The sequence below is a fragment of the Ursus americanus genome, chromosome X (assembly GCF_024610735.1).
Source record: "Ursus americanus isolate L20-20 chromosome X, mUrsAme1.1.p, whole genome shotgun sequence".
NCBI classification, from domain to species: Eukaryota; Metazoa; Chordata; class Mammalia; order Carnivora; family Ursidae; genus Ursus; species Ursus americanus.
Genome location: NC_142164.1, coordinates 84906434 through 84920633, shown reverse-complemented (window position 1 = coordinate 84920633; position 14200 = coordinate 84906434). Strand labels below are relative to the sequence as shown.

Below are 14200 nucleotides of genomic sequence, written 5' to 3'. Positions count from 1 at the left end.
TCTCTCTCAGTTCTTCTTCTGTTCCAACTGCTACCTTTTGAAAATGGAAAGAAACAAAAACTTTTACTGTTAAGGAAAAAAATCAAAGGGGAAGGGGGAAACCACAATTTGGTTATTTGTTGTCAGATCACATTAGTTGAACTATGATTTTCTAAGATTCCAGTATCTCACAAAATAAAAATTCTGGAGCTGTGATTCCAGAAGCAGCATATTTGTGGCTTAGTATTTACTCTTAATATAACCCTAGCTCTAACCCTTTATTGTGTATAGGAAAAACATACACTAAGTGCCTTCTTCTGGATAAAACTACCAAAGGAGCCATGAGTTGTAAACTACATTCTAACTGCCAAAGTAGTCCGTAGTGTTGGAGGCAAAACTTCACTCGCTGAGTAGAGCGGAGTACTGCTCCCCAGAACCAAGGCTCTGTGTTTGAAACACAAAACCAAACTGTCCTGATGGAGCTTCAAGAATCTCCATCTTCAAAAGGGATGAGGGGGAGCAGGCAGGTAAAAACGACAGGAAAAGAGACCAGAAAGAAGACAGTACCGTTTGAGGTAGTGAGGGGTGGCTTAACATTTTGTTTTCACAAACCCCTAGCCCAGCCACTTAAAAATGAGCTTTATGACATTAGACAAATTGAGCTTCCCCGAGCCCTGTTTTGCTCATTGGTAAGATGGAGATAAGAGTGCCTCTCGCACAGGGCCATCGAGAGGCCTGCATGGCATAACATGTCTGAAGCACCTCATACCATGCCTCCAGTTCTTATTTTTAATTATTTATGCACTTTATTGTATTATTTGATTATTTTTCTGGGTTTTCTCACACGAGAGCATAGTGGAGTCTGCAAATCTTCCAAAGGTATCTGCAAAGTTTTAGGCTTTATTTTCCTGTGAACGAGACCTTATTTTGAAGCCCTGCTTGGAAAACTTGTTTAGTAAGATCAGAGGTGAATTGTATGTGACGCAGAAAGGGGAAAGGGAGGAGCAGGTACTGTTCAGGAGCTGGTGGCATAGTCTAGAATTCTGTCTTCTCTCTTTTTGCCATGATCTAACTTTTTACTTGCTACCTCCCCTGACACATCTCCCCCCCATCCCCCCCCCCACACACAGCTGTCCTATGTTTGACTTGGAAACCACAATCTAAAGCATTATTTTGTTTTTAAATAAGTTAAACAGAAGAATTGCTGAAGCCAAATTAAGAGAGAAATTCTTTGTGATACTGAAAGGATCTGCCTTACAACTGTAAAGTTGCTGTTGTTTTAAGGTTTGTTACATAAATTAACAGGTTTACATATATTTTAAGTCATCTTTTTTACCTTGGCTTAATTTACATGGGTTCTGATAAGTAACAATACTTTAACCTTGTAACTTAGGAAACAGCAAGGAAATATAAATTCAGAGAAATTAAATATGCTGTTTATCGTGCTTTAAATTTTACTTGTTAAGTAATTGAATGTTTATCAAGCATCTGTATGCCGGGCACTGTCCTAGGCAATGAATAAAAGACACAAAAACTTTGCTCTCGAACAGCAGTCAGTTGCTACACCCATTTCCTTTTCTTTAGGGTATTTTCATTGTCTGCATTTTAGAGCTGCAAAGTGCCTTAGAGACCAGCTAGTCCAACTTCTCTTTCAAATGGAGAACCCAAGCCACTAATTCACAGGAGAGTAAGAGACTTTAGCAGACAAGTCCAAGTAATCGCAGCAAACTGTAGGAAAATCAGCACAAATTGTGAGAATTCAGTATATTGTTGGCATCATAAGTATGAATTTAGAAAAGGTATAAATTATAAGAAGAGTTTACTTGTGTTAATAGAAATGAAAGATTCTATATTATCCTCAAGTTAAAATCAAGTAATGTCTATTTTTCTTCTTTAGCGCTGTAGTGAAACCAATTTTGTGTCATGAAGTAACTAAATCTGTAGTTTTCTGTGTACAGACTCAAAAGTTTCAAAAGCAGCTGTACAGATGATGCAGTTTATGAGTGTCTAGGTAGTGCTGACAGAAGTAACGTGCCTTCCTGCCTTAATAGAATCATAGCAGTTGAGATCTGGAATTTAGAACCCTATGTCAAGGATGAGGACATTGACTCCCAAAGAGGTTAATTGACTTGCCCAAATAAGAGATAAAGTTAGCGACTTCTATTTAAGCAAGGAGTCAGGTTTTTAATATTAAGATCACTGTATTTTGATATTCAGATTTCAATTAATTTTGAACTTTAAATGATCTAATATTGTCATCATCAGACTTGCTGAGCATTGGCCTTATTTTTTAAATAAGAGAATATGCAAGAAATTGACCAAAAAAAATGACAGAGTCACAGATACTAGAACCAAGTCTCTAGGAGTATATCTTTTATGCTAAAGATACACAGTATTCTGTTGCTGGTCACGAATAATTTTTCCCCCATAATAGGTATTGTCTTCTGAGAACTCTGAAGCAATGTCAGACATTGAGGGAAGCTCTCATTGCTGCAGGAAAAGAGATTATATGGCATGGGCGGACAAAAGAAGAACCGGCACATTACTGTAGCATTTGTGAGGTAAGTAACTGTTGTTATCCAGGGTTGTTTTATAAAGCCTCTTACCACTCTACTTCTGGTTTCTCTTTGGTTACTTTTATTTCAAATTTATAAATTTAGATTTATAAAATTTATAAAGAGTATTTATACTCTCATGTCCTGCATCTTACTGAAATTGACATTATATTCAGTCTTGTTATTTTGTTATTTAGCCGTTAACTATTTCACTAACAGTGAATTAACTCTAAAAGTAATTATGACAGAGTCATTTATCTGGTAGATGTTTAACAAATGATAATCATCAAGATAAAGTTTAGTCTTGAGATTTTAAACTGGTAATAATCCACATGTAAGCAGATGACCATAAACCGGATGTAGTTCAGTATAGCTCCAGGCAGATCAATGCTCAGGCCTCTCTGGTGCAGTTCATAATACACTGGTCAGTCTCCTGTGGCCATGGCTTCTCTGCAAGAGAAGCAGAAACAAGTATTAATGTAGTACTGTTTCTGAAGGAGCTTACATTCTACTCGGAGAAGACAAATTATAAACAACTAATTGTAATATATATTAGACTGTGGTGAACGCAAAGTTGGATCTTACTGTTAGGGTAACACTGAGGGGGAAAATGACCTAATTTTCCCTTCTGGTGTTCACATAAGAATTCACAAAAGTATTAACATTTGAGTCCATCCTTGAAGGATGAGTATGACTTCAGTGGGCTAAAAAATGATGAGAATTGGAAGTGGAGTGAATGTTAGTATGAGGTGTAGGCACAACATGGGAAATGAAATGACTTACTCAGAAAAGGGTAAGTAGTCCAGTGTGGCTGGCGCACAGACTGTGCAAATTTTACTTACAAGTCTAATTGCTAGGAAGCTTTATGGAGCATCTTGAATGATTTTAAGGAACTTGATATTTATTCTGAGGTCATTGAAGCCATCAGAAGATGTTGAGCAGGCAGCCACGTTGGCCATGTGTTTGAAGGAGAAATGTGATTGGAGAGAACAGAGATAGGAAGCTATTGCAGTGGTTTTAAGAAAGAGTTGTTATCTTAAGGCCTATGTGAGATTGCAATGAGAATATTAAAGGAGAAGAATTAAAAAATATTTAGAAGATAAAATGCACAAGACAGCCCATTACCTGGCAGAAGTGAGAGGTCGAAGAATGCTCACAGATTTTCTAGCTCAGATCACCAGGTTCTTGTTGTTGCCCTTTGATAGTAGTGGTAAAATGTGAACGCTGAGATTTTAATTAAAACACTGTTCAAAGAAGACAGGAGGTCATGAGAGCTTTCTGTCATTGAATAAATTCAAGGATATGCCAAGGCCAGGGTTATTAATGATCCACCCCAAGCCTTGAAATTCTGTATTCTGAAGTTGACTTTTATTTGAAATGATTGAATCCATTGGCTTTTTTAATGTTGTACAACCTGGCCAAAGCTAAATCTTTGGAAGATCAGATAGATTCTGGTTAGGTGTAATGACTCCTATCCCTCAGTGTTATTTCTTATCCCACCTAAGCCATAGCAGCTCATCAACCTTTCTGTAAATATTAGAGGTATTATTTCTAAAATCGTGCTATACTCATGAATATATCTTTTGCTTGTATTCCTATTCCTTAACATGAGGCTTATAGCTGAACACTCACTGTCACTTACCTGTCAGTTTCCTCGTCTGTAAAATAATCAGATTATATTTATTCAACATGTGTGTTTTGAGGTTTGTCTTAGCACTGTGCTCTGCTCTGGAGGTGCAAAAGTGAGTAAAACATAGTCTTCATCTTTGAAGAGCTCAGTCTGTGGGAGAAGAGAAGTATCCATCCACAGTGCTCTATGATGAGTACTGTTAAATAGAAAAGTAAACGGAAAATAACGATCACTTTGTTCTGATTGTGTACCATTGTTTTGGATTTAAAACAAAAATAGGCTGACCTTGATCAACATTTAAATTAGGCTTTTGTCGGTGGTTGTAAAGCCTGTGTCATTACTTGAAGTCCCTCCCCTAAATATGCATTACCACCCATGTCTTTGGGTTTGGGCAAAATAAACCTGGTCTATTAAAGATTCTCAAACATGGCCATGTTTGCCTTAGTACCTGCTCTTAACCAGAGATCACTGCCCACAACTCCATGTAAAGTAGAATTCTGTGATTATAGTAAAACAGTACAATAAATAAATAACCACTCTCTCTGTTGAACTCTTTTTCTCTTGCTTAAAATAGGTGGAGGTTTTTGATCTGCTTTTTGTCACAAATGAGAGCAATTCTCGAAAGACCTACATAGTGCATTGCCAAGATTGTGCACGAAAAACAAGCGGAAACCTGGAAAATTTTGTGGTGCTAGAACAGTATAAAATGGAGGACCTGATGCAAGTCTATGACCAATTTACATTAGTAAGTGAAATCAGCATGTGAGTACATACTTAGCTGGATAGGGAAGGAGCAGTGTTTGTTCTGCCACCTGATAAGTAGGAGGTAATGAAATATTTAAATTTTCCTTTTGCTTGTTAGTTACTGCATGAGGAAATATTCATATCATTTCCCCCCTCCTTCACTTCCAAGTATTTATTCCTCTAAAATTGGCGTATTTCATTTTCACTTTCCTTCCCGGGTGAGTCCAAGCCTAAATAATGTTACCGTGATTACATTTTAAAATCTTTCTGTGCTTTTAGAACACTATCCTATCCTTTATGCCATTTGATTTCAGTTGATAAAATGTGTACATAAGTTATTAGTGTCCACAAAATGAATCAGTAAGTGTGGTCTTAAATAGACTTCTGCTTTTAGAGCTAATTATATGTATTTAAAATTTTATCCTTGCCAGAAGTATTAACCTCATGGGAATATTTGATGGAGCTTAACTTCCTGGTACGTTATATAACCTTATGAAATTCAAGTATACTTAGAAATATTGCACAGTTTTTAATTTTAAACAGCAGATGCTTAGGGGGAAGCATTTTACTCTAGCACATCAATAGTTTCATGAATAGAAACACAGATATAATTTATGAATAGTTGATTTCCTCTAATACTTTCCTCTGCATATGTGATCAGAAACTGAATTACTGAAGTTTAGCTCCTAGTTTCACTTAAATGGTCTTTAAGATTTCTTGAAGAAGAAAATTACCCGGAGTATGTTAAACAAAAATATATTATCTCGTTGAGATAGCTTCTGAAGCCAGTCACTAATGAAATTATAATTGGTCTGTGAAGTCATTTTCTGCAAGCCCCTTTTTTTTTTTTTTTCTTTTTAAGCAATCTAAAAAATGGTCAACCCAATAACATCCTAAGAGCCTTCGACTAATTGGTGAAGTACAGAAAAATATAGGCACGCTGAGTATAGAATAATGGTCTCAGACCCTTCGGAAAATTGGTCACGCGGGAGACAGTAGTAAGGGAGGTTCTAGTTGACATTGTGTAGCAGGCTGTTAAAGAGAATTGTTCTTCCCCTACCTTCCTAAAAGCAGGCTGTGTTTGTAGCCTTGAGCTAGGGACCGCTGTTAACCGTTTGTATACCAAAGTAACATACCTTTTATTTTCAGGCTCCTCCATTACCATCCTCCTCATCTTGATATTGTTCCATGGACATTAAATGAGACCTTTTCTGCTATTCAGGAAGTAACTCGGTTCTGCACCACTGGTTTTTGTAGCTGTCTCGTAAGGCTGCTGGCTGAAAACTGTGTCTATGCAACCTTTCAAGTGCGGAGTGTCAACCCAACTGGACAGGGGAGAGCACTGCTCCTACTCCAGGACTCTCACAAAGCTGGTTAGCTGTACTTCAGAAAAAAAAATAATAATAATAAATTCCATGTTTTGTATATATCTGACAAAACTGGCAACATCATACAGACTACTGACTTGAAAACAACCTCTTTTATATTTCTCTATTTCTGGGCTGATGAATTGGTTTTCATCTATCTTTTCCCCTTCAGAATTTTCCTTGGAAAAAAAATACTAGCCTAGCTGGTCATTTCTTTGTAAGGTAGTTAGCAATTTTAAGTCTTTCTTTGGTCAACTTTTTTTTAATGTGAAAAGTTAGGTAAGGAACTTTTTTACTGCTTTTATGTTTTTCTGTCTTGTTTTGAAACCATGACGGTTATTACACTTTTGGTTCCTAAATAAAATGTTTAAAAAATTAACAGCCAAGTCACAAAGATAATGGATTGCACATAGACTAAGGAATAAACTTCAGATTTGTGATTTTTGTTTCTAATCTTGATGTAAATTTACACTATTTATAAATACATATTTATTGCTTGAAAATATTTGTGAATGGAATGCTGTTATTTTTTCCAGATTTACCTGCCATTGAAATTTTAAGGAGTTCTGTAATTTCAAACACTACTCCTATTACATTTTCTATGTGTAAATAAAACTGCTTAGCATTGTACAGAAACTTTTATTAAAATTGTTTAATGTTTAAAGAGTTTTCTATTGTTTGAGTTTTAAAAAGACTTTATGTACAGTGCCCAGTTTTTGTTCATTTTTCAAATCTGATTATATATATTTTATATATACTTATGTATGTATATATAATATATATAGAAATCTGGATATATATGTATAAAGATTTAGAACTTAAATTTTTCTCGTTTTAAGTTTCACATCTATGGTAGATTTTTGAGGTGTATACTGTAAAGTATTGCTTACAAAAGTATGATTATTTTTAAAGAAATATATATGGTATGTATCTTCAAGACCTAAAATGTCAGACTGGTTTATTGTTAAGTTGCAATTACTGCAATGACAGACCAATAAACAATTGCTGCCAAAACATAGTATAATAGTAGAAAACAAATAGTGATTGAACTTAAGATTTTAAAGGGAATGTTACATGGGCTTGATAAATCTTGTACATCACTAAGAGTTTTATATGGAAAAAGGTTCAGATGAAGGGCTCTATTTTAGAATGCAAATAAATTAAGAGACTTATTTTTTAATGTTAGGCAATTTTGAAATTTCATGCTTTCCTGCTTGCATGACATGGTTGGGGTGCGGGGGGAGAGTCTACAAGTCCATATCACTGGTAAAAATATAGCAAGCTATATTAGCATTAACAAGTCACTTCTAATTAACAGTAGTATTTCGTTTTATAATGTACCTTGCATTTGGCACATACTCTCTTTTTATCACATTGTTCTTTATAAGATTTTCCAGGAAGCTTTAGTGAAGAAGCATAGAGTATGCTAGAAATGGAGTTATATTTATGACTGAAGAGAATTTATAATCCTATCTGGGGAAATGCCGTGCTGATTGCATTAATCAAGTATTCTTGTTCAGATAGTTCTGGAGTATGTTGTCCTCCTAGAAACAGTTTGAAGGCTGGAAAGCTTGGAGATATTTTATTTAATTAGTTAATTTGGTAAATATTGAATATCTAGTAGCAGTAATCATCTCTCATTTATAACTTCAGAAGGAAATACTTAGAAATCTATTTTAGTTAAGGAGCAAGAGTGCTTGTCTAAGTGCTGCTTAGGATGTGTAACCGCTAATATTTTTGAAATAACTCAAGACAGACATTTTTGCAAATAAAAATTGCAAGCCAGCTACCCAGAAGCAAAGATTATAAGAATGCTAAAGCTATGCCTAAATGTTGCTTAACGAGTTCTAGTTTATCTTACTGACACAGTGTCTTATTTTCTATGGTTTTATCAAGATAGTTTATTGCGAAGATTAATACAGGTTGTCTGACATTTAAGAGTAATTTAGTGCTGTTTCACCAATACATACTTGGAAGTTTTACATCAAGAATAATACTTGCTCAGCTTTATCTTTGAATGGGTAGAGGATAGGAAATAGAAATCAAACACATCAACATTACTCTGAAGTATAACTAGATAAAGTCTTGTGTAAACTGCTTTCTTTTCATCAATTTAGTATCCTTAATATTTTACATTTTTCAGGTTTCAGAAGAAATAGATTTTTTTTTCTTTTTACTGCTCTCTGTATAGGTAAATCCCATTAAAAGCACACTTTATCCAGATGCCTTAATAACACACATTGTTTAGAGAAAGAAGCTAATTACAAAGTGTGTAAAAAAGCAGATGTTTTTCCAGATAGTAGGAACTGCATCATATTCTTTTCTCTTTGTCACCGGTTAAATAGGAAATCATATGCCATCAGTAGAGCAGTTCAACTTGCTTTTTAACCTAATTATGTTAAATCAACTTAAAAAAGTGTGGCGGCTTCTTTTTGAAATAAAACCCCAGTTTCTGAAAGTAGTAAATTGACACAGCCTTAACAATTTCAGCTGAAGTTTAAGATCACATAATACTATGAATTTAACTGAAATGAAGTGTCTGCTTCTCAGAACCTAGTCATTAAATCTTTAAATTATTGTCATGTGTATTTTCATTTAGTCAGTATATTTATTATCTCCTAAAAGCAAATCTAAGATGTGATCCCTGTCCTCTATCCTCTCCACACACATCTAATATGAGAGATTGATGTAATGAACCAGGCAAAACCTAGAAGAGGTAACAAGAAGGGTAATATCGGAGCCTGCATTTCAGCGGGGTTTACATCACACCTTCCTGAGCCAAGAGGATTTGGGAACTTTGGCCAAGGGGTTGGAGGAGTGCTAAAGGGAAGGGTAGGAAGGGTCTGAGATGTGGGAAAGCTGCCTCTTCCATGAGCGGTGCTGACGCTTTATCCTGTAGCTAATATGGAATCATACGTGGAATTTAAACAAAAGAACAGCACTGAGTTTACAGTAGTCTTCCTGCCTGCCTTAACACACTCCATCTATCCTGTACATGGCTGCCAGAGGGATATCTCCAAAGCAGAGAAATTTAAGGAAGAGAGGATTTGGATTTGAACTTTGGATGTTCCAAGGTTGGAAATAAGAGCACAGATTGGGAAGACAAAAAGTAAGTTCCACAGGACCCACTAGATGTCTTCAAGTGAATGGGGTGCTTCTAACCAGAATAGGAAATATGGAAGTGTGGTTCTGGAGGCAGAAACTAATGAACTGCTTGTAGGGCATCTAAGTAGTTGGACTTAGGAGAGGCCTGGTCTGGAACCATGTGTCTGCTGTTCATGGAGGTGGGACTTAGAGCCAGAAGAGAGATGATCCAGGAACTGAGTTGAGGTGAGAGAGACCAAATACCCACTAAGGAATGTCACGTATAAGAGAAAAGGAGATTGCAAAGGAGAAGAAAGCTAAACCAGCCAGGGTGATTTTGGACAAACTAGAGCCTTTGAAAAATAACCACACCATGCTGCAAAGATGAGGATTACGGGATTTCTTTGGGTTGGCACAACATGGTTGGTGGCACTTGCCAGAGCACCTTCAGTGGAGCAACAGCCTAACTGCTGTGGATGGGAAAAGGTATTGAATTTGAGGGCTGGGCGGTGGGGGTTGTCCGGTCTTTCCAGGGTCCCTAGGTATGAAATTATATTGGTCTTTGATGAACAACAAACGTCACCAATTCTAAACATTTTGTGTCACTGTCCTGGAGTGCTCTGCGCAGGAACAATTTGTATGTGTATTGTGAAGCAGTCCGTATGGTATTTTGTTTCTGAAAGGAAGATGCACTTTTTCAGTTGAACAGGGAAATGAGGATGGTATTTTTTAGTGTGACCTACAGGTACCTGCCATTTACTGACTACCCGTGCAAAGCACAGTGCTAAGTATTTAATATACATTCTCGTTAGTCCTCACTCACAGTGACCCTCTGAGTGGGGTACTGTTGTGTCCCCATCTTACAGATGAGTAAATTAAGGCAAAGAGCTACTATAACTTCCCCCAAGGTTTGTGGTCATTAAGTGTTGGAGCCAAGATTCCAACTGTGGTGATGGAGACCCTACTCCAGACCAGCGCTGTTCTACTGCCCACTGCAGAGAAGTAGGAATTGCTGAGCGCTTACTCTGTAGTCATGCGTGAAAGAAACGTTATATTTTAAATATTTAACAAGAGAAAGATGTCTTTAAATTTGATAACCTATAATTAGGCCAACCATATCTTTCATAGTCCGAACCAGAACAGTTTTGGGATCAAAAGGGGGCACAATTAGTACTTACTGGGATAGGGCAGCAGCCGTAAAATGGGGGCTCTCCCGGGCAAGCTGGGATGTATGGCATAGTGTTTTTAAGTTGGTTTCAGAAGCAGCATTTGGGAGTAGTATTGGCCTCCTCCTTGACTCATACTCCCAGGTTTTTGCGCTCTTTGAATGGAAAGGAAACGGATTAGTGCTGCATTAGGATTAGGGTCCACAGTTGCGGTTGGAAAAGATGGTGAGTGAGCAGGGAGAGTACAAGCAATGGGTTTTAGGAAGTGGAAATGATAGAGGAAAGAGTCCTGTTAAGTCTTAGCGATGGCTACTGAGTTCCAGTCCTTAAGTCAAATAATGGCACTTCAAGGAACTGTAACAAGAAAGTGTATAAATAGAATATTTTCGATAAAATGATTAATAGGCATTTTTTTTTCCAAATTCGGTCTGCCATTTACCAGTCTAGTTTAATTGGGAATCTGATTTAACATACTCAAAATATGATTTCTAAGTGTGCCAACCTGAAAAAAATGTGGAGTCAGTCCGTTTTCTCAGAATTTTAAAGCCATTCAGTGCCAGGTAGTTTACTCCCAAGTGATTAAACATGATTTGAACAACAGAAAGATTCCTGATGAACCTAGGGACTATCCTAACGTATTTACATTATAACCATGCGTGTGTTAAGTATATGATGACCTCAAATAGATGAAGGGTATGATTAACACAAAGTAGTATCTCCAAACCGCACCTACTTCCCCAGATGCTCAGATACAACATCTATTAAGGGGTGTAAAGGGAGAAAGGAAGAGAAAGCAAGCACAGTGATTTTGTAGGCTTATATAGTTAATTGTAGCCAAGCCTTCTTCAGCGCTCCACTTTGTGTAGAATGTTACGTTTGGCAGAGTGAAAGTAGATGAGAATGTTATCTTTAGAAAACTTGATATATGTGATTTTAATGTCATTATCTTTCATTAAATGTACTCGGATGCAAATTTTGAGATGTGTGCACATGGAAAGGATTCTATGTTTAATAAATGAAAGTCGGTACTCAAATCTATGATCAACAAGATTTTCTGGGTTAAGGTACTGAAAATAATTGGTGGCGGGGAGGCGGGGAAGTTCAAAAATGTATGCGGTACTGATGCATCGAAAATTTCAGTGAAAAGAAAAAACTAGAAAGTGCCAAAGACTTGACAATACAACTGTATACAAAACCTGGATCGTTTTAAAAATCTTGATCAGCCTACAAATTATCCCGCTGTGAATCCTTCTAAATCAGATGGGGCTTGCAAGTCCATGAATTAAAATTCCTCTGTAAGACCATCTCTATCTGTTCCTCCAGATAAGGCCAGTCTCCTCAAAAGCTTCATGAGTTAGACCCACTGAAGGGCTGCAGGTGAACAGTGGGTAATCTGCTAGTTAACACTGAAGTGCGATGCTAGCACTCTGAAACTTGCTGCAGGCTCCATCTGGCCCCCTCCTTCCCCCCCTTTCTTTTGACTTAACTTTGTTTTCAAAACATATAACATGTACATGATTAAAAATGCAACACTATATTAAAACGTACTTTCAGAGAGGTCTTCTTCCCATCCCTTTAAACACCTTCAGACTGTCTCTACCCACCACCTGTACGTAACCATTTTTAATTCATTAGCTCCTATCTCCTGTGTTTCTTTTTCCAAAAGTAAATAAATTGGAATGTGTAGTCTTATTTCCCTTCTTTCATACACAAAATGTAGCATGATGTGTGCACATTTTGGCACCTTGATTTTTTTTCCACCAAATAGATCCTGAAAATCATTATCAGATCATGGTGCTCCATCATTTGCATGTGTCATCTCTCAATGATGGACTTTCGGGGGATGTTTCCAATCTTTCCCTATTTCAAATAATGTCTTAATGGCCTTAGGCATATGTTGTTTTGTATTTGTGGAGGTGTATCTTCAGGGTAAAATCGTAGATTACTGGGTCACAAGGTAAGTGCGTGTACAGTTTTCCTCGTTACTGCCCTTCCTAGCTATACTGTGTTGCACTCGCCCTAACAATGTATGAACAAGACTATTTCTCCTACAGCCTTGCCAATAGACTGTATTGTGGAGCATGTGGAGTTTTGCAAATATAATAGGTGAAAAATGGAAGCTTAGGGTAGCTTTATTAAATTTTTTTAAAATTTTATTTATTTGAGGTAGAGTGAGAGCACAAGCAGGGCAGAGGGAGAGGCAGAAGCAGGCTCCCCACTGAGCAGGGAGCCAGATGCAGGGCTCGATCCCAGGACCGGGAGATCACGACCTGAGCTAAAGGCAGACCCTTAACCGACTGAGCCACCCAGGTGCCCCCTTAGGATAGTTTTAATTTGCAATTCTTTAATGACTAAGGTTGAGCGATTTTTCATGTATCTAAGGACTATTTGTCCATTTTTTAAACCTGATACTTTTTGAGATATGGTTACATAATACAGTAAGCTGAACAGATCTCAAGTGTACAGTTGGATGAGTTTTGGCAAATGTGTCCGTTATGCCCCAATCAAGAATAATGCATTGTCATTACCCTAGGAAGTTCTATTGGGTCCTTTTCCATTCTGTTCTCTTCCTCCCTTGCTGCCCCCAACCCCAGGCAACCACTTTTTTAATTTCTATCCCCAGAGATTAATTTTATTGTTTTTAAACTTCTTAAAAATGGAAGTGTGCAAAATGTTTTTTTTTTTTTGTATTTGACTTTTCACTGAGCATGTTTTTGAAACTCACCTGTGTTGATGACTATCAGTAGTTCCTTCTTTCTTGTTGTTGAGTAATATTTTATTGTATGACTCTAACACAATATGTTTATCCATTCTGCTGATTGACATTTGGGTTTCCAGTTTTTGCTACTAAGAATAAATGTGGCTGGATCATCAGGTAGGTCTATATTTAACTTGATAAGCAACTGTTGGACATTTTTCCAAACTGGTGGTGCCAGTTTATACTTCCACCAGCAATATCTGAGAGCTCTGCTTGCTCTGCATCCTCAGAGATAGTTAGTGTTGTTAGTTTTCAAAAGCTTAACCATTCTAGTCAGTGTGTGATATCTGTGGTTATAAATTTGGGTCTTTGTGATGACTAATGTTGAATGTCTTTGCATGCGTATACTGACCATCTGTATATCTTCATTTATGAAGTGTGCAGATGTTTTGCTCATTTTAAATTGGGTTGTCTTTCTGTTCTTGATACGTAGAGGGTTCCTTATATGAACTGCTTCTAAGCCATTTGTCAGATATTTGTATTACAAATATTTTTCCAGCCTGTGATTTGCCTTTTCATTTTCTTAATGGTGTCTTGATGAGTAGACGGTCTTAATTTTGATAAAGTCTATTTTATCCATTTTTGTATGGTTAGTGTTTTTTGTGTACTGTCTAGAAAATCTTTGCCTAACCTTGGTCTCAAAGATCCTCTCCTATGTTTTCTCCTTGGGACATTATAGTTTTACATTTAGGTCTGTAAATCATCTCAACTTAGTTTTTGTGTTCTCTGAAGTCTTTCAATCAGGTAGTGTAAGTTTTCCAACTTTGTTATTTTTTCTCGAAGTTGATTTGGCTATTCTAGGTCTTTTGCTTTTCCGGATTAATTTTAGAATTAGCTTGCCTGAAAATCCTGCTGGAATTTTGACTGAGATTACGTTGACTTGTAGATCCATTTGTGGAGAATTGACATCTTAACAG

At 36.8% G+C, this 14200-nt stretch overlaps 1 protein-coding gene across 7 annotated transcripts in view; it reads left to right on the top strand.

Moving 5' to 3' along the window:
* Positions 1–7460, top strand: part of KDM6A (lysine demethylase 6A) — a 201829-nt gene extending 194369 nt beyond the window's left edge. For all 7 annotated transcript variants that reach the window (XM_045812868.2, XM_087860317.1, XM_087860316.1 and 4 more), the window contains 3 exons: positions 2414–2540; positions 4739–4909; positions 6058–7460. In XM_045812868.2, coding sequence (XP_045668824.2) covers positions 2414–2540; positions 4739–4909; positions 6058–6087 — 328 coding nt within the window. In that variant the 3' untranslated portion in view covers positions 6088–7460. The remainder of the gene's footprint in view (positions 1–2413; positions 2541–4738; positions 4910–6057) is intronic.
* The last annotated feature ends 6740 nt before the right edge of the window (positions 7461–14200 follow it).